The sequence below is a fragment of the Drosophila santomea genome, chromosome 3L (genome assembly GCF_016746245.2).
Source record: "Drosophila santomea strain STO CAGO 1482 chromosome 3L, Prin_Dsan_1.1, whole genome shotgun sequence".
Taxonomy (NCBI): Eukaryota; Metazoa; Arthropoda; class Insecta; order Diptera; family Drosophilidae; genus Drosophila; species Drosophila santomea.
In genome coordinates this window covers 8022700-8046066 of record NC_053018.2, presented here as the reverse complement: position 1 = coordinate 8046066, position 23367 = coordinate 8022700, and the positions used below count along the sequence as shown (strand labels likewise).

Genomic DNA, 23367 nt, shown 5'->3' with positions numbered 1-23367 from the left:
ATTGTTGATAGGGGGTAACTGGAAATGACAAATAAGACTATTTGAGTTTTATAAATTTCAATATGTATAATATATTTAATTCGCAAAATGCCAAATAACAATTTTTTTTTCAATAATACATTCTAAGGTAATACTAGAACATAATTCAATGCATTCGAAGTGGACTGTAACTACAAAAAAATTCCAAACTTGACTTGCAAATAACGGATAATGGAACCTAACTTCTCTTTGACGGCTTTTTGTGGTGCCTCCGCACATGATGCTCCGCCTGTTTCCCAGGAGCAGCCAATTCATAGCGAAAGATAATGCAACGCCGGTCAAAGAAGGTCTTCAAGTCCTTCGGATCGTATCGGTGACCCAGGTGCTTAAAGTGCAAGTAGACCGCCTGCAAATCAATGGGCTCGTACATGAGCACACTTTCGTGCAGAAGCGGATTGGCACAGAGAAGATTGTGCCAGGCGATGTGCAGTGGCACCAGCGGCTGTGGTGTCTTCTTGGTAACGTTCGTTTGCATGACAAAGGTCTCGAAGTCGTCACAAAGCCCTGGGATCAGGGTTTGGGAAAAGCGCAGCAGTTCCTCGCCCGTGCCATCATTGAACTTGAAATCCTTTTTCGGCTCAGTTGCCGTCGAAGGAGTCTTATTGGTAGACTTGGTTGCCTTCGAATGTGGCCTCTCCATAACCACAGGACTTGATTTGGAACGGACGATTGGCTCTGTTCTGGGTGGCGCGTCCTGGACAGCAGCAGTCTTCATTATGGGATGCGTTTGATTGTAGATGAATTCTAACATTTTCACGGCCTGCTTGCGTTTCAGTGGCTTAATACCGTAGTTGTAGAGCTGCTGGAGGATCTCCGATTCGGAAAGAGTCGCGAAATCTGGCTTAGGTGTGTGGCAAACACGCACGGTGTAGACATTACCATCTACATTTACTTGCTCCGGCACAATAGGAGATTGGTTGCTGGGTGTACTTGGCACTGGGATCGCTGTGGTTTTTATCTCTCCCTTTAACAAGAGGTCCAGTCCGCGAGGCATGCCATTTGTTTCGCCAACATTGGAGGCTTCCTTTGTGCTTTGGAAAACCATCTGATCGAATTCGTCAAAGTCATCATCGGAATTATGCCCAGGTTTGCTAACTTTCGCCAAGAGTTCATTAAATTTGTGGCTACTCCTGCGAGCCAACGGCTTTACGGGTGCATCCAGAAATGAAGCTTCAGCCCAGTTGATTTCGCTAGCCGATGTCTGCTCTTTTACCGGACTTTGGAACTCGAAGAGGCTGAAGGGTTGAGACGGAGCTGCATCCAGTATTCCAAACTCTGCGCGCTCCTTGCTAAGGCAACTTTGGTTGGGTGAATGCGAACTTTGCGATCCATTGGCAGTCGTTGAAAAGCCCCTCAAAAAGGCATCTAGATCCTCCTCGGTTTGGAACTGTGGGACAGCTCGTTTTTTCGATACCGGAGATGCAAAGCAATTGTCTGAGCTATCGTCGTCGATATCCAAGTCGTTTGCGCTTCTATTGGACTTCCATATGGAGTAATTGATTTCCTCGTCGGAGAGCAGAATCGCGTCGTCTTCATCATCGCTGCTGCTGTTCTGTGTTAAATCCACACTTGCATCTGACTGTTTATCCGGCGAAGCTGCAAGTGATACCCTCTTCTCAGCCGATAAGTTTGCTTTCCAGCTCAGCGGACTTTTGAAACCGAGATCCGTTGATAGACTAACGCTCCTTTGAAAAGAGTTCCTTGAGAAATTCAAATCACTTGAACTCCGTTCAGTGTCGTTCGGAGTGTTTAATATGCCGAGATGGATCGAAGACTGCTCGGAACTCTTCAAATCTCTCTCCAAACTCAATGAAAACTCAACTTTATTCTCCTCTTCTGCTGCACTCCACGCAGGAAATGTATCCACACTGGCATACTTTTGGTACAATTCTTTGGAGATGGGACAACTAACCTCCTGGGAACTGAAATCTAGTAGTGTGTTGCCATTTAGGTTGTCCACATTGAAATCTGTTTCAGATGATTCATTTAAATTTGGGGTTTTAGGCCTCGACTCATTAAATACCGCCATTTCGAACTCTTGTGTTAGGTCTATAAAGTCGTCAATCGGTTTGTCTGCAAATAAAATACGATGAGATTTCGGTTGCAAACATTTTGCTTTCTTACTCACCTTCAAAAGAAATCTTCTCCTGCGTAGCGTTGGAAACAGTCTTTACTGAAAGTAAGTTGAAATACTCTTTAGAGTTGTGCCTTCTATATAAATGACGATGCTCACCTTCGTCGCTGGAACTGGAAAACACTTCGTACGTGGTTATCTGAGAAGGCTCATCGTTGCTGGATATAATTTCTATTTCTTTGACTGGAGATGATCGTTCGGATGTGCTTACATTCTTGTAGACCTTTATTGAAAGATTTCTAACATCTTCGGGTTCCTTTGAGCTAGCAGTCATTACTATATCCGTCTCATCTTCGGAATCCGCAAAGAGATCAGGCGATGTGCAGCGAGTTAACTGGGTGGGAACGGTTAAGCTGGCTTTTGAGGTTGTGGGCTGCAGGTTTTCTTTATCTTCCACTGACATTTTTGGTCGCTTATCCGGCGGCTCCTTAGATGGACTGCTGCTAGTCGAGGATGTTTCTGCCTCCACTTTATTTATCACCAGGGAGTCATCTTCGATCATGTTTTCTGCCACCAGTTTTTCCAATTCATCCAGCTCCTCCATCACCTCTTGTTCCAACTTCTGCGGATCCCCGAAGTGCCTTTCCAACTCAGCGTAGACAAGTTCATGTTGTTGCCTCAATTGGCGTGATTTTTGTGTCTCACGCTCTGGAGAGAAATCCCTTCCCTGTATCGCAGCCCAATTCTTCAAAAGATGGTGCGCTGGCGTTTTACTTACTTCAAACAAGTCGGTTACGTAGTATAATCTAAGGTCATCTATGGGCCCTTCGCTTGGTTCTCGAAGGATACTAGATTCACCTTCAGCTCTGAGTTCCCGAAGGGCTGCAGTGATCACAGTGTTAGGTGGTAACAAACAGTCATTGCCCTTCGACCTCTTGATGCGCACTTGTTGTGCCAGCAGTGCAGACACTTTCTCCTCGAGCTTCTTTTGTTGCACCTCCGGATTTCTTAATGTTAGGGCAGTAAACTTATTGGCCCACTTGCCACGCCTACCTCCTTTTCCGGCCATCACAGGCAGAACCGCCAGAGATTTATAATCTAAATTGGAATGAGCGAAAGTATAGTCGTACTGCCAAAAGTTAATCTCTGTACTTACCCTCCTTGGCGGCAGTGCGAAAGCCATACTTCTGCAGTTTCCGCCGTATTTTATCCGTGGCCTGCTCTTCATCATCCAGTAGGTCCACCACAGCATCGTCATCGTCGTGCAAGCGCAGGCGTCCCTGCTTCTCACACTCCGACTTGGACAGCGCCAGCGCCATTTCAATGTCATCCGGACTGAAGTTGTCCGCCATGCAATGCTGGGCGGTCACCTCCGCGAAGATCTGCTCGTTGCGCAGAAAGTTGCTGATACTGGGCTGCTGTTTACTCTTTCCGCGTCCGCGACGTGCGCCACTCGACGATGGCCCAGTGCTGCCCTTCAGTTTGGGCGCCTTTTTGGGCTTCGGTCCAGGTTTTTCGAACACATTGCTGGCGCGTATTGGTTTGATTTTGGGTGCAGGCGGATCGAGCTCCATGGCATTGTCTGTGGCACATGGCGGAGCTTCTTCAGCACTTTCGGGTGTGGCAAAGTAGGTGGATAACGATAATGTTTCTGCGTTTGCTTTGGTGCTTCGCGTCGATCTTTGGATGAAAGGAAAACAAAGTGTTCGGTTAGATAATGACATTCGTTTTATTGATCTCCATCATATCAATTAAAATTACCGGGGCTGCAGGTTTTTGAAGTTCGCCCGCCGCGTCTTGCGATCCATTATTTGTTATTTTGCTCCTCGCTCTCCTCGATGGCCTGCTTGATGAACTCCGAAGTCCTTGGAGCGGCGAACTGAAAGAGTCCTTTCCTATCGCGCTCCTGTTCCGTTTGGGCCACCGCCTGGGACAGCTTCTCGTTGGCAATGCGCTGGATGGGAGTCAGGCTGTAAACGAAGCGGGGAACACATTAAAAACCCATTTATACGTTGAATTCAAAGATAAAGTCACCTCCAAATGCCGAAGAGCACAGTTCCGGCGGCCAGTAGGGCGTAGGCGAATCGATTGCGGTACGTATAGGATGGTGTGCCGTGGGTGCGTCTGGGCTTCCGCTGGGTGGTGTCCGTGGAGTCCATTGCTGCAAGTGCCGCTGAATTATATAATTAAGTACATTTTGCCCGGTAAAAAGTATGAAAACATGCTTCTACTCGGCGTTGCTGGATTAGGGTTGCCAGGCTTTGTAAAACAAACCAAAACAAATACCTTTTATGTATTTGTGGCTTTTTGAGTTTTTGAAATGTTGAAGACTTTTCAAGTATGATTATCTGGTTTAATTAATTTTTCTCTAGCGCTCTTGTATTTGCTTAAAGATTGTTTACTAAATAGCTTGAAAGTAAATGGAAATGGGTTTTAAATTAATCGTAGCTTACTTTAATTTGTATTTTCAATAAGATAACAATTATAACGTAATGGGTATCAAACAGGAATACCCCTACTGCTTGTGATCGTTATCGCGTTCCAGCTGCTTGAATGCACCTGCAGCTGCGTCGACAACCCTGCCCCAAGACGAGTTGGCAGCGTCGCCATTGTATATGCGTAATTAACGCTAATTAGGCGGAGAAAACAATTTAGTTTCATTCGATCAGCAATAAAGTGCGGTTGCACACGACACCGCAAAATTTTGCCCAACACCGCAGAACGAACTTCAGCTGTAAGTGGGAAGAGTGGGAGAACTGCTGATAACCGATGAACCCCGAGACAACAAACTAGCCCACGCAGCCAACAACAACAACAACTATAGTTATTAGACAAAGGGGTACTAGTACAGTAAACAAAAACAAAAGCAGCGAGATAAGCAAAGACAAAGCAGAAGAGTTCAACTCGCTCGTTCGTTCGCTGAAATTGATACAAATATTTTGCAGAAACGGCAAAAAGGAAAAGAGAAAAGCGAAAGCGAACAAAAAAACAACTGCGGCAGGAAATCAGAAGGCCGATTAATCATATCACATAGTTTTGCATACGCCCATATTCAGCGGGAATCGGCTCCAAGACAACTGGTCAGTGCGGATTGTGCCAGCGGGGTGAGTGGAGATGGCGCGCGAGGACGAGGAACGCATCGTGGACAATGAGGAGGTGTCGCAACCGACGGAGGAGGACCAAGTGGTCGGTCGGCGTGACAATGGACGGCGTGACAATGAACTGAGCCTTCCATCCGGCGGCTGCTGTATGCCCTCGAGCACGAGCCATCGGCTCATGGCTCTGGTGTTCATGTGCCTGCTGGGATTCGGCTCGTATTTCTGTTACGATGCACCCGGCGCCCTGCAGAACCATTTCAAGCAGGATCTTCACCTGACCTCCGCCCAGTTCACGCTCATCTACTCAATTTACTCGTGGCCCAATGTCGTTCTATGCTTCGTCGGCGGTTTCCTGATCGATCGCCTGTTTGGCATTCGACTGGGCACGATTATCTACATGCTGATCCTGCTGGTGGGTCAGCTGATCTTTGCCTGCGGCGGCATACTGGACGCCTTCTGGATGATGATCCTGGGACGATTCATCTTTGGCATTGGTGCCGAATCACTGGCCGTGGCCCAGAACAGTTATGCGGTGCTCTGGTTCAAGGGCAAGGAACTGAACATGGTATTTGGCCTGCAGCTGTCGGTGGCCCGATTCGGCAGCACCGTCAACTTCTGGGTGATGCAGCCCATCTATGACTATGTGAGCAAATTTTACAAGGATCATACCGCTCTGGGCGTCGTCTTGCTGCTGGCTACCCTCACCTGTCTGATGTCTATGACCTGTGCCCTCATTCTCGGCTGGATGGACAAAAGGGCCGAGCGGATTTTGCAGCGTAACACCAACCCGGCTGGACAGATTCCAAAGCTCACTGATGTCTTCTCGTTCAAGCCACCATTTTGGATGGTTTCCATCATTTGCGTCGCCTACTATGTGGCCATCTTTCCATTCATTGCCCTCGGACAGAAATTCTTTATCGATCGCTTTGGTTTTAGCCCCGCAGAGGCCAACACGGTGGACTCGCTGGTGTATCTAATTGCAGCAGTATCGTCCCCTGTCTTCGGTTTCATCATCGATAAATTGGGCAGGAATGTGACCTGGGTGTTTACCGCGACACTGACCACCATTGGTGCCCATGCCCTGCTTACGTTCACTCAGGTGACACCCTATGTGGGCATGGTCATTATGGGACTTTCGTATTCCATGCTGGCCGCTAGCCTGTGGCCACTGGTGGCGCTCATCATTCCGGAATACCAATTGGGCACGGCCTACGGCTTCTGCCAGTCGATACAGAATCTCGGCTTGGCGGTCATCACTATCGTGGCTGGAATCATCTCGGATTACAGCGGCAGTGAGCACATGTGGTTACAGTTGTTCTTCATGGGCTGGCTGACCATTGCCCTGATCTCCACTGGTATCATCTGGGCCTACAACAACAAGCACCGCGGTAATCTCAACATGACTCCCCAGCAACGGGCACAGTTTGTCAGCGCCGAGAATTATCAGAACTTTGAATAGAAGGGGATACAAAGGCGAATGGCACCCGCAGATCGGATTATTATCGGTTATTTAGTGTAGACATAAAGTTACTCTCTGCGGGCGATGCGCCTTGGTCTGTTCCACGATGTGATGATGATGTGTGATGTGCGTCTCGAGTCGCAAATTGGTATTTACTAACTGCAATTGTTTGTCATCCGACGACTGGGATATACAATACGCCCTGATCAGCCGTGAATCGAAATGAATCAGTATTGATGTGTCAAATGCAATATCTGCGATTCGAGGCCGATCAGGCCGATTTATATGCTATTTTACGCTATGTATTTTTAGAGCAATTTATTATTAAAGTTACCGCATGTTTTTGTGTAAACGTTTTACAAATTAAACTAAACATTGAACCCCGATTCCAACTAAATGTTTAATTATCACAACACATTCAAGACTTGTGCGCCAAGGGCAAGGAATCGCACTTTAATTGTAAATATATACTTGAAATTATATGTCATGCATACAACTTGGTCGTTAGTTACTAGCATTCTCACGATTTGAAAACTGTGTCCTGGTTAAATACAAATTAGTTAAAGCTCCGTCATGAAAACTATGTTTATACACATGCCTTTCTTCAAATAAAATGAATGTAAATTACGATAAACATCTTTTGGCTTTCATTCCAGGTGTTAATGATTTTATTTCGCAATAAGTCGGCGTCTGAACGTTGTATATCATTGCATAAGTTCCTAGTGCCCAATAAAAAACAGAGTAATTAGCTAGCTTAAAGATTTGCATTGCTTAAAACATCTTTATGTCCGTCCTCCGCTCCAGAACCTCAATGCACTGTTTGCTGTCCATGCTGAGCACATGCAGCTCCCTCAGCGGTTTCGTTTTCTCCTCCACCGATTGATTACTGCGCAGCGTTTCCAGCAGCAACAAAGCTGTTCCCCGTGCCGCCGCCAGCAGCTTGCAGGCATCGTGTATTCTGGCGAATCGAACGTGAATAAAAGGTGTCAGGTTTATGTTTATTGCCATGGCATATGCAGAGATGACTCACCGTTTAAAGAGCAGCTCGGGACGTCGAGTATACTGTCCAAAGAGTGCGAATAAATTGCGCGTCATGTCATAATTGAATTGCGCTGCCCCAGCGGGTGCGAACTTCGTGTTCATGACCATGCTCTCGAGCATGAACTCATCAATTTGATGGGCTATCAAACGGAGCGTCTGGTTGAACAGATTGGCGGACAGTTCCCGATCCAGATTGTGTAGCAGCGTGACCAGCACCTGGAACATTTCCCCTCCACTGGGCGAGAGGATAAACGGCTCCCGGCTGTTTTGTTCGGGCATCGTTGGCCACGCATCATGGCGATAGCTCATCGATTTCGCTTTCATTTCATTGGTTGCCTTGGTAGCCAGATTTCGCATTAGTTGTCTGGCCCAATGCTCCAGTTCAGCAACCGCATGCTCGAACACTGAGTTAATCTCCGTTGCATTTGGACCGGCAAGTGCCGCATGCAGGTGAAGATAGTGCACGTTTTCGCCCCATTCGCGCAACACCATTACCAAATAGTTGATGGCATTCAGAACCGGAATGCTTGGCACCGCTCCACTGCTGTGCAGCTGCACCAGGCGCCGTCGGAAGCTATCGATCAGTTCCAGTTGCAGGTGCAGGAACTGCAGTTGGTGGCCAGGTTGAATCAGCCCATAGTAACGATCCTTAATGGCGTCCAGCAGTCGCATGAACTGATCCGCACACTTGGGAATTTTCAGATCGTCCTCGAATGTGTTGGGATCAATTAGCTGGAATGGCGTCTCCGCTTGCAGAATGTCATCCATTTTTTCCGCACAAACTATGTAAGCATATTATTAAATAACAGCAATCGAGTGCAGCGACCTTATCTCACATCGTTCTTCCAGGGAAATCCAGCGAAGCAAATACATGGGCTGCGTGATTACGGATATAGCGCTGGGAAAACTCGCCGGATATCCAAATGTTTCCCGCAACTCGGATTCAAAGGCCAGCGTCTCGTCCAGCAGATGGGCAAATAGTAGCTCGTCCTGGGCAATCTGTTCTATATCCACCGCCAACTTCTCAATGGCTAACTGCACCAGACCTCGCATAAACTCCAGCTGAAAGAGGATCACAATTAGAACCTTGAATGGTCTAGTAAGCTACCAACTACTTACCCTGAGATTGTAATCTAGTTTGCCCGCTTTGATGGCAGATGGTTGAAATGTTTTGCCCACAAAGAAATGCGTCTCTTTGCCCCAGTTGAGAATTTGCGTATAGAACCACTCGGGCTTGTCTAGTCTATTTGTTTGCCTGGTGCCTGTGAAGTGAAATGTGAAACGCTGGCGATATGGCGCCAATAGGAGCTGCACCACCTGGTTGATGGGCTCGCACACGATGCTGGGCGTGATGCTTTGTAGTGGCGCATGCTCTTCGGCCGGAGATTTGATGAGGAACATGTACTCGGCAAGAAGTTGCGCCTTGGCAGTGTCTCGTGTGGGTGAATAGTTGAGGGTCTGCTGTTCCAGATGCGCCCAGCGCATGCTCTTCAGGACCGCCTCGAATTCGCTGGACAGCCGCTTGAGGAGCAGCTTGTGCCAGTAGATGGCAGTGCGTTCGGCAAAGGATTTCAGGGACTGTGCCTGCACGGCCTGCAGGCGACCCACTACGCTGTGCTCGCAGTCGTTGCCCTCGTAGAGGGTTAGGTAGATATTGACCAGTTTGTCCTCGTCCTTTCCGTCGATGGCATTGCCCAGGGCAGCACTTATCTCCTGGATGTCTTGGACCAGGCGCAGATACTGCTGCAAACGCTGCAGTTGTCGCACTTTATCCAAGTCCTCGGCCACGCCCTCAAGGGCAGGCTGGCACTCCTTAAGCTTCTTTTTCAGCTTGGCTTCGAACTGGGCCAGCTTCTCCAGCTCGAAGTCGATGCTCTCGCAGACCTGTTGCTGGCACTGGAAGGCGGATTTGTAGCAGGACACGTTCTGGGCATCCTCGTAGTCCAGCTGAAGGATTATATGGATTAAAAACATGATCTAGATGCATAAATATTCATCCTACCGTTTGTGACAAAACTTGGAGGCGCTCTTTGTAGTGGCTAACGAGGTGACTGGCTCGATGCAGCCGGCTGGCATCCTTTCCAATCTCCTCATTTAGACGCGCCACTATGCGCAACTCGGTTTCACTGAGCTTTGCATGCATTTCGGTGCAGCAATAGCTAAAACACCATTTAAATTAAAAGCTAAACGGGCAACGTACCACGTATAAAAAATAAATAATTAAGCTAGTGTGACCATGTCGCAAGACAATAAACAAGCTAGTGCAACTATTTCGCGGGTTCTAAAGCTCTAAGTGAAATTATATTGATATTACAGATTTTACAATATAAATAAAAATAAGAAGTAAACGGCTTCGAATAAAAATAAATGGCTACTTATGAAGATACAAAATATATATATTGTTAGCTACTCAACTTATTTTTCGAACTCCCCTCGCCAGTGCGGTCACACACTGGCCAGTGTGGCTGCCACCGATGAACGGTAACACTGCAGAAGCGGCATTGTTCAAATTGAACAGGTGTGGCGTCGTTTTCGTTTGACATCTTCTTTTCAGAAAGTTGGTTGGAAAATGTTTACGCCCAGGCAGAAAGGATACGGGAATGGCTTCATCCCCTCGCCGCAAACACCTCTCAGCTTCAGCCGGGAACTGCGGCAGGTGCTGCAGGAGAGGAATCTCCTAACCGCCAAATCGCGCAGGAAAGGTGAGCGGCATAAAAAAGCGTCGCCAGGTGTTCACTCACTAATTGTGGCTATTTCGTGCAGTTTGCTCCATGCTGGACAGCAACAACAGCAGTCCCATTGGCTCACCCAATCCGGAGTCGGGAAAACGATTGGGATTCCGGCGCCAGGCCATCCAGGAGATCATCTCGTCGGAAAAGTCATATCTGGAGCAGCTGGAGCTGTTGATGAACTTCTTTGTGCGTCCCTTAAAGGAACAGGCTATCATCGATTGCTCCAATCACACGTTGCTCTTCGGTCAAATAGAGATGATCCACAATCTGAACGGAGAATTCCTACGGGAACTGGAGGCGAACATGGAGAATGTTGCGCACGCATTCCTGAAAATGGCACCTTTCTTCAAGCTGTACTCGGTGTACGCCTTTGATTACCGCGGAGCTTTGTTCATCATCCAGGACTTGATCAGCAAGAATCCGGTGTTCCGAAAGTTTTTGGAACAAACTGAAAGTCGCCCGGAGGTGCAACGCAAACTGAACTCACTGATGATTGTGCCCATCCAGCGGGTTCCTCGGTATAAGCTTCTTTTGGAGCAGGTTCTGCTGTACACGAGTCCCGCCGATGCTGACTATAAGTTGTTAAAAGGTATGTTTTAAAAGTAAAGGTAATCTGATATCCAATATAGATGGTCATCCTTTCAGAATCCGTCAAGGAGATCGAGGCCACCGCCAGTCACATAAACACCTGTGTGGAGGAGCAGGAAATCACCCAGTATCTGATTCATTTGCAGAACTCCTTGGTGAACCGCACTCCGAACATTGTGAAGCCCTCGCGGCGGGTCATCAAGGAGGGCGTTCTGCAGAAGATCACTCACAAGGGCACGGAGATCAAGCGCTATTGTGTACTCATGTCCGACATTTTCATGTACTGCAAGATGATCAAGGAACGGGCGCCCAATACTGTTGTGGAAAACTCACTGGAGTGTTGCTGCATTTTCCCTTTGAAAAAGTGCAAAGTGTATGAAATGCTGCCGGGCAACTTTAAGCTCACTTGCCAGAGTGATGGCATAATCTTTGGCAGCGGCGATGTGCAGCTGTCGCGCACTTGGGTGGGCTTTATTCGCGATGCCATCGATTTGCACGTTCAGTGCCGAAAAACACTACGCAAGGACTCGAGCAAAAGAACGCCCATTCGCAAGAAGGACATGAAGAAGTTCGGAGCTGATTATGTATTGAGTCCCAATAAGCGCAAATGCGTGAGTACCAAATAGTTGAATTTACAAGACTAGTTTTAATGTTTTAAAAACACTAGGAATATGAGACGGTTTTCCGCAATAAGAACCGCAGCACAGATTCCGAAGAAGAGACCGAGGACAGTGCATGCTTTTCTCGGAAGCGCAAAGTGCCCAGTGCGATTCTGAGGACTCCAAATTCCAATCTTACGGGAAAGGCCTCCTCCTCAGTTTCCATGAAACGTGTTGCACCACCACCACCAGCTCCTCCGCCGCCTCCGGCAGTGCAGATGCGTCACCAGCCGGGAAGACCAGGAGAGTCGTCCAGCAAGGAGAACCGCATATCAAAATTGTACAAAAAGATTGCCGCCGGCGACAAGGTGGCCAATGTTCGCGGCATTCTGAAACGCAGCAATGTGTCGGCGCCCAACAATGATCACGATCCAAGCTACGGCTTCGCCAGTCGCTACTCCGACTCCAAATCTTATTTTAGGGCCCACAATGTGGACAACACCATACCGACATTTGTGAAGCGAGAGGATCTGTTCAACGGGGACAACATGTTTCCCGTACATTTAAAGAGCCACGAGGAGATCAGCACGCCGCCGCAGAAAAAGCGGGTCAAGTTCGACGATACCTTGGATGCAGTGTCGCCGGTTTTGGCAGAGAAACCCTTTGCTTTCTCAAGCGAGGCGTCTACTGCCCTAAAACCCACATCTTTGCGTGAGCGAATTTATGATTTCTTTGCTAATCTATTCTAGAACTAGATGACATCAAACTAAATCGTATACATATTTCATCGTTTACAACATTTATACACATCAATAAATTCATTAACAATTATTATTAATCATTTCAAGTGCCGTAGCTGGCAAATCTTTTGCATGAATTCATCCACAGCTGGCTCACTGATCTCCTCAAGCCAGTTGCCATTCCGCTTAAAATGCGAGCCAATTATCACTGCATGGGCATCTTTGTAGTAACTGTCGATGTTATCTTTGGTCACCCCAGAGCCAATTATCAGGGGAACCTTTACCCGGCCGGATAGCTGCTGCAGATCTTCGGGACTGGCTGCATGACCCGTTGCAGTTCCAGTGATGATGATGCCATCGGTTAGGAAGAACTCGGCCGCATGAGCGGTTTCCAGGAGACTGACATCGGCGGTTATGGCATGTGAGCTGTGCTTCTTTTTCAGATCTGTAAAGATGAGCACATCCTCTGCATCGATGAGCTTGCGGTAGCGCAGCAAATCACCCGCACAGGCATCCGTGAAACCCTCATCCGCCACGTGGCCAAAGACGAATCCCTCGGCGCGAATAAACTGCAGCTGGCTGGCTTTAGCAATGGCCAGTGCTTGTTTATTGCCGCAGGCGAGCACTTGGACACCACACGGCGTCTCCTGGGGCAGCACATCGCGCACCGCTCGTCCCAGGCGGGTCATGCAGGCCACTATCTCGGCGCCAAGAAGACGCTCTGGCACATAGGGAATATCGTGCATATTCTCTATGAGCACGGCATCCTGCAAAAGGAAAAACACACAACGTACACATATACAGAATGGAATATTACTTATGTACATGTATATTCTACCAGTTGGTGTTTCTTGTAGAGATTCGCCTCGTAGATGGCCTTCTCAATCGTCTGCTTCCAGTTGCCGGTGTATCGTGGCGTTCCTGATGTTGGGTTTCCGGATTAGAAGCAATCGGATTTCGTTCGGTTCTGTAGCTCTGGTGTAGCTTCTCTCACCTGGCAGCGCATCCACGTGTATCATGCCGATTATTTTGCATGTTTGCTGGTTGAATACCTTCAGGAATCGTTGCATATTTGATTTTAAAGACTTTAAAGTCAAACAGATGGTGGGATAGCCAAAATAGTTTGCCGGCAAACAGCTGATAAGCGAACCAGGGATGGATGACATTTGTTTATGTTTTTTGGGTACTTAAAATAATAATAAAATCAAATAATTAAAAGAGGAAAATAAAAAAAAAATATCACTTAAACAATTTCTTTTATATTTTTCGAAACTTTTTATCAAATTTAAAACATTAAATTTTTTTTTTTAACTTTTTTATCAACATTTATTTAAAACATAAAATAAGAAAGCACTCAAATTCTGTTTAAAGTAAGCTGAATTTTATCTTGGAATTCGCTATTTAACTAAAAGCATATTGCACATGATAATTTCTCCATTTTTGACAGCTTTAAGTACTCGAAACCATTTAAAATCTTTTTTCCTTGATCCAAAACAAAAGCATCACGAAGTAGCACTTTAAATAAACGGCCAGTGCAAACGAAAACAATTATGACACTTTGGCGGAACAATGAGGACCGCTATCGGCGGCAGGGAAACCGGAACAGGACTGAAAGCAGCCGGGGAAGAGCAGCAGCTGGGACTAGGAACTGGGGAACTGGGGAACTGGGGAAATCCGCCTACAAAGTCGCGTCGAATGAAAGGCTTCTCCATTTGGGCGGTGAAACAGCTTCTGTTTTGTTCCTGTTTTGTTCCTGTCGCCACTCAATTACATTGTTTCAGGCGCCAGCAGCCCGTCGTCCTTGAGTTTGATTTGGTTTGGTTTCCAAAGGCGGTGGTATGGCATGGGTATGGGTGTGGCATATAGGATGTGCTCCTAACTGGGCTGGGATCAGCGGAAACGACTGTGCGCGACAGAATTTCAATTACCAATGTGCGTGCGTATTTCTACCCTCGCACTCACCTTCGATTTGCATAACGTATACCCTGTAACCCACACCCATTTCATGCTCGCCATTTGTTTGTTTGCGCGGCATTGTTTTCCTCGCTGTCGATGTGTGCGATGTCCTTTGTGCAAGCAACAATTGCGCTTTGTCCTGTTTACAATATGTAAAAAACGATTGTTGAAATGGACTCCACCACTGCGGTTCCATTTGCGCCATAAAAATGTGCAATCTAATTGAATTTGGTTTTAGCAGCTGATTGGCCAGCAAGGTTGAGCACAAACAATCAGGATATGCCAACTTAATTGATATCGTGTCGAAATGTGTTTGCTCCTTGCTGCAACACAATGGAAATTACGAGTATTTCCAAGTACCTACCTGGCTTGCTGATTAAATCGAGTTTCGCTCTCGAATTCCAGCTCGTTTCAGCGCTGTGCAAAGGACCTGTGCAAATATCCTGGGCCAAGTGGAAACTCTTTACCTGTTTGGCAAACAGTATAAATAATTTATAATCTGAGCCGAGTGTCCCTTCGCACTTCCAGCCCACTTCCGCCGCAGCATTTCCCATTTCGCAGCTAGTCCGCAGGATCCGTGTCCTTTGTCGTCGCCTCACATGTGTATGTATGTGTGCCCACTTTGTTCGGCTTGTAGTTGCAACAAGTTGTTTCCGTGTTTGCCTTTTGTGCCCCCGCCCCTGATTATGCGAGCTGCCAGCAACCTTCATCCATATGTTTGTCTGTGCCGCACAGCATGGTAAACAGAAAACATAATGTCCAGGATATCCTCCCAACACGTCCCCCACCTGGACCCTCCTTTTCTAATTGGCTCGCCGAGCGGACACAGGATGCAGGATAAAAGCACTATACGAAAATCAAAACTGGGACTTATCACCCATCAAGGCTGGGAAAAGATGCAGGAAAGTTACAAGTATATTTTGAAGTTGCGGCTAAACCACTTATAATAATTATTAATATCCAACATTTTCTTCAGTGCTGAGTTTAAGCCAACTTTACTGCTGACGAGGCCAAAGAACCAATTACTGACCAACTGCTGAAAGTTGGCCAAAAGCGAAAGCTTCTCGAACTCGCACTAATTAAGCTGGGCTACAAGTGCATCAAATATTACACAGTGTGCAATAACAAAAGGCTCCTCAAAAGTGAAAAACAAGCAGTTGATAGCCGACATGTGGACATGGCCAAAACAATTGAATTATTTAGCATGCAGCAGGGTGAACTTTTTACAGTCTCTAATTGAAAATTTGCCGTCAGTTTTTGGATTGCCAGTTTCCTTCACCTGCATTTGCCCTTCTTGGCTCCACCTTCGAGTTTTCCCTCAACTGTCAACTGCAGAAGATTGGGCAAAACAAGTGGGACAGGCAGCCCATTTTCCTGACCGCAAAAACTTGCCGACATTCATTTGACAGCAGACAGTCGTCCCTGCGAAACTAAATCGCAGCGCAACCAAAAGAAAAATCAACTCGGAAGTCGGCCTAACGAGTTTTTCATTAATCTCCGCGTAAATTACATTTTCACACCTAATGCCGCTCAACGTGGGCGAAGCTCTTTATCATTGTCGAATCAGCGGCGACCATTTTACAAATTAGCATTTCAAATATTTGGCCAACAGTGCGACGTTGATTTGCCAAGCTATCGAAGAACGAAGGACTTTGGCGCGTGAGAGAATTTGATAAATTTGCCATTTTATTTGGCATTAGAGCGTTTTCATTAGCCAGTGTAAATGCAATTAGTCAATAAATTGAGTGAATATTACCAATTTTCATGCGAGCCACGTTGCCCAAAATGCTGAAGGGCAAGGACACCCGCTGTCCTGCGAAATGTGCGTGCTGTCGCTATCGGTGGCCATAATTCCTGGACGCCAGCGACGCCGCATCGATCATCATTGGCCAAGGGTGGTGGTTACATGGCCAACACGCAACCAGGCTGCGCTGCAAATTGGTAAATGAGCGAAAACATGGCCAAATTGTGTGCACAGAGGGCGGCTTGTAAGCGGCCAAAACTGCACATTGAATGGCCCACAGTGGGTGGCTATGCTCTTGGCCGAATTGGGCACAGCGAGAGGTGCTTACCTTAAAGAAGTTGATTTATTAGAGTATTATCTTGTGAAGTTTCCATAGCCAAGCACTCATGTTTTCAGTTTAAAATATGTTTGGTTTCTCAGAACATCAACACAAGTTTAAATCAAAAGGTAGCTGGTTGAATTCGGTGAAGAGCCACGAGTTATTGGAAACTGACTTAGTAAGTTGCAGGATATTACAAGTTTTTAATCATAATATTAACCATGCAATTTGCATCATTTAGCAATTTTATTAAAATGCAGCATTCAAATATTCACTTTCTTCGACACCTTTATATCCTTCAGTTCGCAAGCTTTATAGCCATATTTTTACAGACTAACTGACTTGCAACTCCACAGTTTAACCCACTTTATGGCACTTTCCATAATGAGCAGTGCTAAATTCTCACCATTTCTCAGCGGTTGGTGCTTACCAGGCACTTCGTTAAATGTTGACTGGTTTACAGCCCCAGCCATATTCCACTAAATGATTTAGGTGACACAAGTTTGCAGACGACGCGAGAGCTGAACAAAAAAGAGACAACTTTTTACTTGGTTTTTTTTTTTGTTTGGCTATAAAAGTATAAATATGCCACAGCGCGAAGGAGTACTGCAAATGATGCCATAAAGCTGAAATTGCAAGCGCTGCATGAACAATTAAAGGCGCACAACACGTATACGCCACGTGTGCACAATTTGCTGCAGCTGCCGAGGGAGAAATAAATTACTCAATTCGTTGCTTCAGCTGACAGGCAGCCCAGACAGGCCAAACCAAAAAGGCCATAATACCAAACAACGTCGAATTTTCAAGAGAACTTTAATTAAACTAAGCCACAGCCAGCAACTAAGCGACGTTTTCGTGACCTCAGGTGGCAAATATACGTTGGCGCACCCACTCGCCACTCGGACAGCCAGTGGTTGACCAAGAAAGACGAAAAAAAACCCGAAGAGCAGACAGCTGGATTTCGGGGAGTGGCCACCGCCCCAGACATGGCTAGTTGGGCTATCGACTCGCTTTATCTTGGTCAGCCAAAAACAAATTGTCGCACCTTGAACTGCGCACAGAAGTATGCTATGCTTTTTCATTTCACTTTTATTTATTGGATTTCGCTGCACAGCGAAGTGGGACTTCAGATACTGTATCTGTATCTGAAGAGTCAAAACCTTTTTCTGCGCAACTAGACTTACATTATAATCCCGTGAATTACGCTAGAAAAAAAGGAAGACATTTTATAAACCAGCTGCGTCTTTTAGTTTAGTTTTTTCTGCGTGTCCTTTAGCTTTTAAGCCGGACTCCATAGGTAAGTGGGCGGTCATCAGTGGGAGGATATAATTAGTGAAAGTGATTTGTGTCGGTCGACTGGAACGCCCTGAAAATCACTGCCACTTCAAGCGCATTTTCCCGTCCATTTAATTTGCATTCCATCCTTCCGTCAGTCGACTCCTTCTACAAAATCCTTAAGTCCTGCTTTATCCTGGGCTTAAAAGGCAAACGGGCATTAAAATGGCGCTGCAATGCACCTGGCTTTGGTATCTCCCAGCCGCCTAATGAAGCTAGGCAAATGCATTCTGTTGAAATTCCTAGAAGATATAATTTGCATTCCATTCAAGTGGGTCGGGCATTTCAGGTATTTGCTTCGTTATTTAGATTTTTAATCAAGCAACATTTTGTTTGCCTTACTTTGCATGCTGCACAGCAATGTAATGCCAGCAACTGTGCGGGATAATATGGCAGCTTTTTCACAAACTAAACGCACAATTTTTGTCCAATCTAATGAACTAATTCTATAAGCTCTTTACGGACTTTTGGGCCAAGTGAGATATCCCTTTAAATAATTACACTGTTTGCTGTGTTGGCATTTTAATTATTGTTATTTAATCTCGGCTTTGTATCTAAACTAATTACACAATATTCCGCCGTTGCTTTGAAAAGCCAAACTAAAAGCTGGTAAAGCCTAAAATTAAAGCGCTTGTAGGTGTGCAATTTCAACTGCCTGTGTGTGTGTGCTGGTGTGCTGGTGTGTGTGTGTGTGTGTGTGTATGTGGGGCAACCAATCAAAGTTCAAAAGTTCACATCATTGACAGCGAACAACTTTGGCTGCTTTGGCCCAACTCAAATTAAGAAAAGATAGCTGGCAAGCGGCAGAGACGCACAAAACTTTTATCATTTTCACAGTCCAAGAGAGCAACGAGAATAGTTAGTTACGAAGTACTTGCCACCCTGAAAACCCTCGCAATCCTTCGGCAAGGACTCTTGTTCAACTCCTTGATATTGTCGCTTATTTAAGCTGCTTAATTTCGTTGCCAATGGCATCCGTTTTTCGCCCTTCAGCATGCAAAATGTTGGCCAACAATCAATCACTGCACGGCTGACGTCTGTTGACTCCTGCCAACAATGCAGGATGCAGAAAGGCGTCGCATTCGCATCTCCATCCCGAGCATATCCATTCTGCCCCCCACAAAATGCCAAAGCCCCAAGCCAATCAGGCGGAAGGTATGGGTGCCACTGCAGATCTGCGCCTTCGATGCCCGGACACACTGCCCCCCAGTGTTACAACATCCACCTCGCTGGATGAATCTCCATTCTCAGTTCGCCACTTCTGAGCGCCGTGTACGTGGAGGCACGAAATTGGGTCGCCCGGCGAAAGGCGGGGTTCTGGGTCATCGTCGTGGAGGAGCGTTCCGCACGGATTCGGCCTCGGATTCGGGCAGCCGCAGAAAGTACGGGAACATAACTAAGATTGCGGAACTAAATTCCTTAATAGTAGGGACATCCATTTTGGCATGGAAGAGGAATGTGTAACCATACAGATGCAATTTCACAATTGACAATTTTCGGTTCCTAGTTTTATACACTTTTTAAAATCAAGTTAAAAATCTAAGCCTTGAACTAACTTATATTTCTGAGAAGAAATTAAGATCTGAAGCTTACGATTTTAGTAACATTAAATTTTAAATTTTAAATGTTTTACTATATTTGTTAAAAAAGAATCTATAAAGTGAATCAAGGTAAAATAAATACTGTTTTTATTTCGTTTAATTAAGATAATTATAAATATGTTACATGATGTTTAATTACTCTATAATTATTTTGTAAATTAGAAAAATCCTTACAAATTTCATTGTGAAAAGTTTCTTATAGTTTTGCTGAATTTTTCTTCTGTGTAATCTTTGCTGGCAGGATGCGAGTGGTTCGGATTGTGGCAAGTGGGTGGGAATGGTCTTTGGTGGGTGGCGAGTGGCCAAGGAAGGAAGCCAGCGCGCGCTAAGCGCCGTCGCTTGATGGAGCTCATCATAATTTTTGGGGCGCCATGGTGGAAAGCAAAAAGGAAACAAAACAAATCGAAGTTTAGCATACAAGAGCAACATGTTGACGGGCGAGAGACAAAAGAGAGAACGGAGAGAGAGAGAGAAAGAGAGAGCGAAAGCTCCGCAGCTTTTCGAGTTTTCGGCGCTAACCTTCATCTTGAACTTCACGGAGAGCGGAGCCATATGTTTGTATGTGTGTTTGTGAGTGTGCGTGAGTGGGTGGGTGGCTTGGTCGGTTGTATGCTCCATTTCTAGGCCAAGTCTCGACCCCCTTTTACCATCCTTGGCCATAAAAACATATGCAACAGGAGGGAATTCATTCATGACCAACCCACACCATTAAGCAGAGGATAATCGTAGTAGCAGACGGAGCTTTGGTAGAGCAAGTTTCCTATTACCCAAGAAAGTGCCTATAATAGAAAGTTCTATAATAAATTATAAATAATAATAATCAAATTACTCTAAATTACAATCTTCTTGAGTGTGCAACATGTTGATATCTACAATACGTTTAATTAAAAATAGTAAAAACAAATTTTATTTTATTAATCCCATCAAAATTTAAAAATTATATTATAATACTTTAATTTTCCAGCTTTTTAAATGTACCAACGCTTTGATAGTTTTTAAATATTTCTTAACCAAAATGTTTATGGCAAATGGTTTCTGTTTTATGCTAAAAATTCTTTGGTTTATGCTTAAGCACAATCAATAGTGCTTTAAATGCATAACTTAGCTTAACTTTATGCAATATATTCAGAATTCATTAAATAAAATATGTCAGATTGGTTGAAAACATAATGTAACATTTGAAATTCTAACGGTAAACTCCCTGTTGAGCTTTGTTCGCAGAGAGTCGGGATGTAGGGAACCGAGCTTTCCACACACACTCTCGCTCTCTGCGGCGCTCGCTCTCTCACGCACACCAATGCCAGCTCTTATCAAAGGACAACGGCTGGCTGGAAGGCAAGCCAGCCAGCAGGACTCGCATTGAGGATAGCACAGGAGCAGGAGCAGCAGCAGCAGGAGCAGCAGCAACAGTGCGATGGATGCACGGCTTATAAGGTGAAGCCCGAAAGTGGAGCAGCTCAGTTCGCTGTGGGCAGGCGTCGCAGAAGGTAGTAGCTCTAACCACCCAGCGGCACCTGAGGAAGTCCAGTCGGCAGCCGAGGGACCAGTCTCCCAGTTGGTCTCCCCCACTCAGGAGTCAATCAAATCAAACAGAAAAAAAAGAAGAGATCCTAGAGCAAAACCGACGGCGGTGTGAAAGTGAGTGCGCGAGTGTCAAATGAAATGAAATGAAACGTAACGAAATGAAATGAATAAGCCAAGCAAAGCAAACTCGACCCAACTAAAACAAATTCAATTGAATTAAATTGAGGGAGAGGTGCAGCAGCAGCAGGAGCAGCAGCAGCAATTAAAAGCAAATTGCTTGCAGCTAAACGACGGAGGAAACAAGGGGCCAAGCGAGGGGATCCGCCCGTTTATGTCACGCTGCATTTGCACATAATTGCAAACTGTTGCGCGGCCTGCAGTTTCGCTTTTTATTGCCAGGCAATAAAATAAAAATCCATTTGCCCGCAACCATTACACTACCCTGAACAAAAAAAAACTCCACGACAACTGTTGCACACACAGGACGCAGGATACACCACATAGGACTTAGGACGAACACATGGACAGACGGACACTGAACGCCATACTACACCGCACTGCACTTGGGGGCCACAGGACATAACCATTTATTTTACGATCCCAGCCTTGGTCATGCCCCATTAAGTATGCTCCTGAATGTTTTGTTCAAGTTGAAACGGAAAGCGAGAAACGAAAAGCGAGAAACGAAAAACCGAAAAAACTACATGCAAAATACGAAATACGAAAAGTGCACAACCGAAAATTATGCTAAAATAAATATTACAAACGAGATCCGCGCATAAAAGCAAACTAGACTTTAAAAATAAAAGTAAAAAATATCCTGCAAGGAGCAATTTGCATCAGAAATTGCGAGTTCTGGTCAAAACGGGGCAGCGTGTCCATTTATGCAGCCATAAAAGTTGAAGGCGAACTCGAGAGCAACGGCAACGGCAAAGGAAAAGGATTCCCATTCACCTGGTGAGTCCTTGAAAAACAGTTTGCACTATTTTTTGCAAATGGTTAATATATCGAATGTCCGCCCGCCAGTGACATTCGCAGTGCAATTAATGATAACAACCAAAGCATTCACGGGTCATTAATTATTCATGCCAGTCTTCATTATTAATTTAATCCTTGTAACTTCCACACAAGACTAACATATGTACATACGTGGAATAGAGTACATATATTATTAACACCTGGGGGCCCAATGGGATTGTGAATGTCCGGCTGAAAGTTGATTCATGGCTAATAACATCAGACAGAAAGGGCGAATTCGAAATTGCGAATCGGTGATATAAAATCCGTTTTATTATTGCCATAAAGTATTCACGCAATTTTTGCAAATCAATATTTATGTTTGCATCGCAGTCAGCGGTGCATTTGTTTTGTTTTGTACGAAAAATCAGGAAAAGTCGAAGCGGCATACATGGCGTATACGTAATACGTATTTTCCTTAATCATGGCAAACAAATATTGACGTAAAGCGAGCGAGCTGGCCATAATATTTTGATGATGTAGAATGCCTCGGGCGCATTTAATGACCGCTTCCTTATCGCGGCAAACTATTATGGCCACGTACACGAGTATTACGCGTATTATATGGAATACGAGTATGTCGTCTAATTTGCTGCCCACCAGATGCCCATGGTGTCTGCGAAATGTGCAGCTGTTGTTTTTATGGCCTTGGCGGGATATAGAATAACAAATGTCTGCCAAGTAAAAACGTAAACAAAAACAGCAACAGGCCGATGGAATCGTTACAACCGCACTTAATTAAAACTCAACTTCAATTGGGCAACTGTTCATTCGTGGCGGACTAATTAAATTTATGCAAAATCCGTGTCAATAGCACACACACACACAAACACACACAAGGCCACGTGCAGCTGTAGCGAAATGCAAATTTGAAATCAAATTAACCAAGTAATTCCACGGTGGCCCACCTGGCGTATGAGTGCTGTGGCTCAAGTGGTGCCATCTGCTTAGCTTTGCTCCGTGGCAAAGGCAAACAATTAAGCGGCAAGTTCAAGCTGAAGCAGTCTGAAAGAGGCAGTTTCAATTGGATACCCTTAAAAGTGATTAATTTCCTGTCCAATAATATCCTTCAATCAGCTCTAAAAATACTCGTAAAACTTTTCCCTGCAGACACCAACAATTGATTCCAAATATAAGCTCAAAAAGGTGGGCTCACTTTGCAGCAAAGAATGTGACCTTTGATAAGTTAGGGTATTGATAAAAGGCGGCACCGCGCTTTCATGTCAACTTTGTTAATTAAATGAAGCACTTAACATCGGGACATATTTCACCCTTTTTGGGTGAGCTGCGTTATGTTTTCCCTGTTAATGTTTTCGTTCTTTTTTTTATCGTTTGTATTTCGCTGACTACATAATTCGGTGTGCCAGTTCCATTTTAATGACTGTCCAGTTCCGTAGTTCTTATCATAATTTCCATTTTGACTTCCGTTCGCCGTGCGGGCACTTCTGTACTTTATTTCTCTTCCTGGCACCGCCCACTCAACCAAAAAAAAAAACCCCTC

The 23367-nt window shown here is 45.4% G+C and overlaps 7 protein-coding genes across 9 annotated transcripts in view; 3 read left to right on the top strand and 4 right to left on the bottom strand.

Moving 5' to 3' along the window:
• Positions 1 to 108: 108 nt before the first annotated feature.
• On the bottom strand, positions 109 to 4016 carry LOC120450272 (structure-specific endonuclease subunit SLX4). 3 transcript variants are annotated; one of them, XM_039633185.1, is made up of 5 exons: positions 3875 to 4016; positions 3270 to 3793; positions 2273 to 3211; positions 2168 to 2212; positions 109 to 2112 (listed from the first exon to the last, which is right to left on the bottom strand). In XM_039633185.1, exons 1-5 carry the CDS (start codon positions 3919 to 3921, stop codon positions 218 to 220), a joined length of 3450 nt encoding a protein of 1149 aa, XP_039489119.1. In that variant the 5' UTR covers positions 3922 to 4016; the 3' UTR covers positions 109 to 217. The 3 variants fall into 3 exon arrangements, with proteins under 3 accessions (XP_039489119.1, XP_039489120.1, XP_039489121.1); XM_039633187.1 differs by having other exon boundaries at positions 1980 to 2112; positions 2168 to 2207; XM_039633186.1 differs by lacking the exons at positions 3270 to 3793; positions 3875 to 4016 and having other exon boundaries at positions 110 to 2112; positions 2168 to 2207; positions 2273 to 2374.
• Positions 3819 to 4376, bottom strand: LOC120450276. The gene is made up of 2 exons (XM_039633192.2): positions 4148 to 4376; positions 3819 to 4083 (listed from the first exon to the last, which is right to left on the bottom strand). The coding sequence occupies exons 1-2, from the start codon at positions 4270 to 4272 to the stop codon at positions 3921 to 3923; spliced, it is 288 nt and encodes a 95-aa protein (XP_039489126.1). The 5' UTR covers positions 4273 to 4376; the 3' UTR covers positions 3819 to 3920.
• A 323-nt stretch (positions 4377 to 4699) lies between these two features.
• LOC120450274 (major facilitator superfamily domain-containing protein 1) lies at positions 4700 to 7056 on the top strand. The gene has a single exon (XM_039633190.2). The coding sequence runs from the start codon at positions 5228 to 5230 to the stop codon at positions 6668 to 6670; it is 1443 nt and encodes a 480-aa protein (XP_039489124.1). The 5' UTR covers positions 4700 to 5227; the 3' UTR covers positions 6671 to 7056.
• Positions 7057 to 7308: 252 nt separating this feature from the next.
• Positions 7309 to 9956, bottom strand: LOC120450273 (RINT1-like protein). Its single transcript, XM_039633189.2, has 5 exons — positions 9714 to 9956; positions 8831 to 9658; positions 8548 to 8773; positions 7701 to 8493; positions 7309 to 7628 (listed from the first exon to the last, which is right to left on the bottom strand). The coding sequence occupies exons 1-5, from the start codon at positions 9852 to 9854 to the stop codon at positions 7442 to 7444; spliced, it is 2175 nt and encodes a 724-aa protein (XP_039489123.1). The 5' UTR covers positions 9855 to 9956; the 3' UTR covers positions 7309 to 7441.
• Positions 9957 to 10189: 233 nt separating this feature from the next.
• LOC120449326 (rhoGEF domain-containing protein gxcJ) lies at positions 10190 to 12468 on the top strand. The gene is made up of 4 exons (XM_039631725.2): positions 10190 to 10413; positions 10475 to 11032; positions 11089 to 11642; positions 11699 to 12468. Exons 1-4 carry the CDS (start codon positions 10281 to 10283, stop codon positions 12377 to 12379), a joined length of 1926 nt encoding a protein of 641 aa, XP_039487659.1. The 5' UTR covers positions 10190 to 10280; the 3' UTR covers positions 12380 to 12468.
• Positions 12407 to 13496, bottom strand: LOC120449327 (uncharacterized protein F13E9.13, mitochondrial). The gene is made up of 3 exons (XM_039631726.1): positions 13365 to 13496; positions 13209 to 13291; positions 12407 to 13137 (listed from the first exon to the last, which is right to left on the bottom strand). Exons 1-3 carry the CDS (start codon positions 13438 to 13440, stop codon positions 12469 to 12471), a joined length of 828 nt encoding a protein of 275 aa, XP_039487660.1. The 5' UTR covers positions 13441 to 13496; the 3' UTR covers positions 12407 to 12468.
• Positions 13497 to 20518: 7022 nt separating this feature from the next.
• Positions 20519 to 23367, top strand: part of LOC120449104 (BAI1-associated protein 3) — a 52802-nt gene continuing 49953 nt past the window's right edge. The window contains exon 1 of the mRNA XM_039631413.2: positions 20519 to 21806. The gene's annotated coding sequence lies outside the window, so the exon portion shown is untranslated. The remainder of the gene's footprint in view (positions 21807 to 23367) is intronic.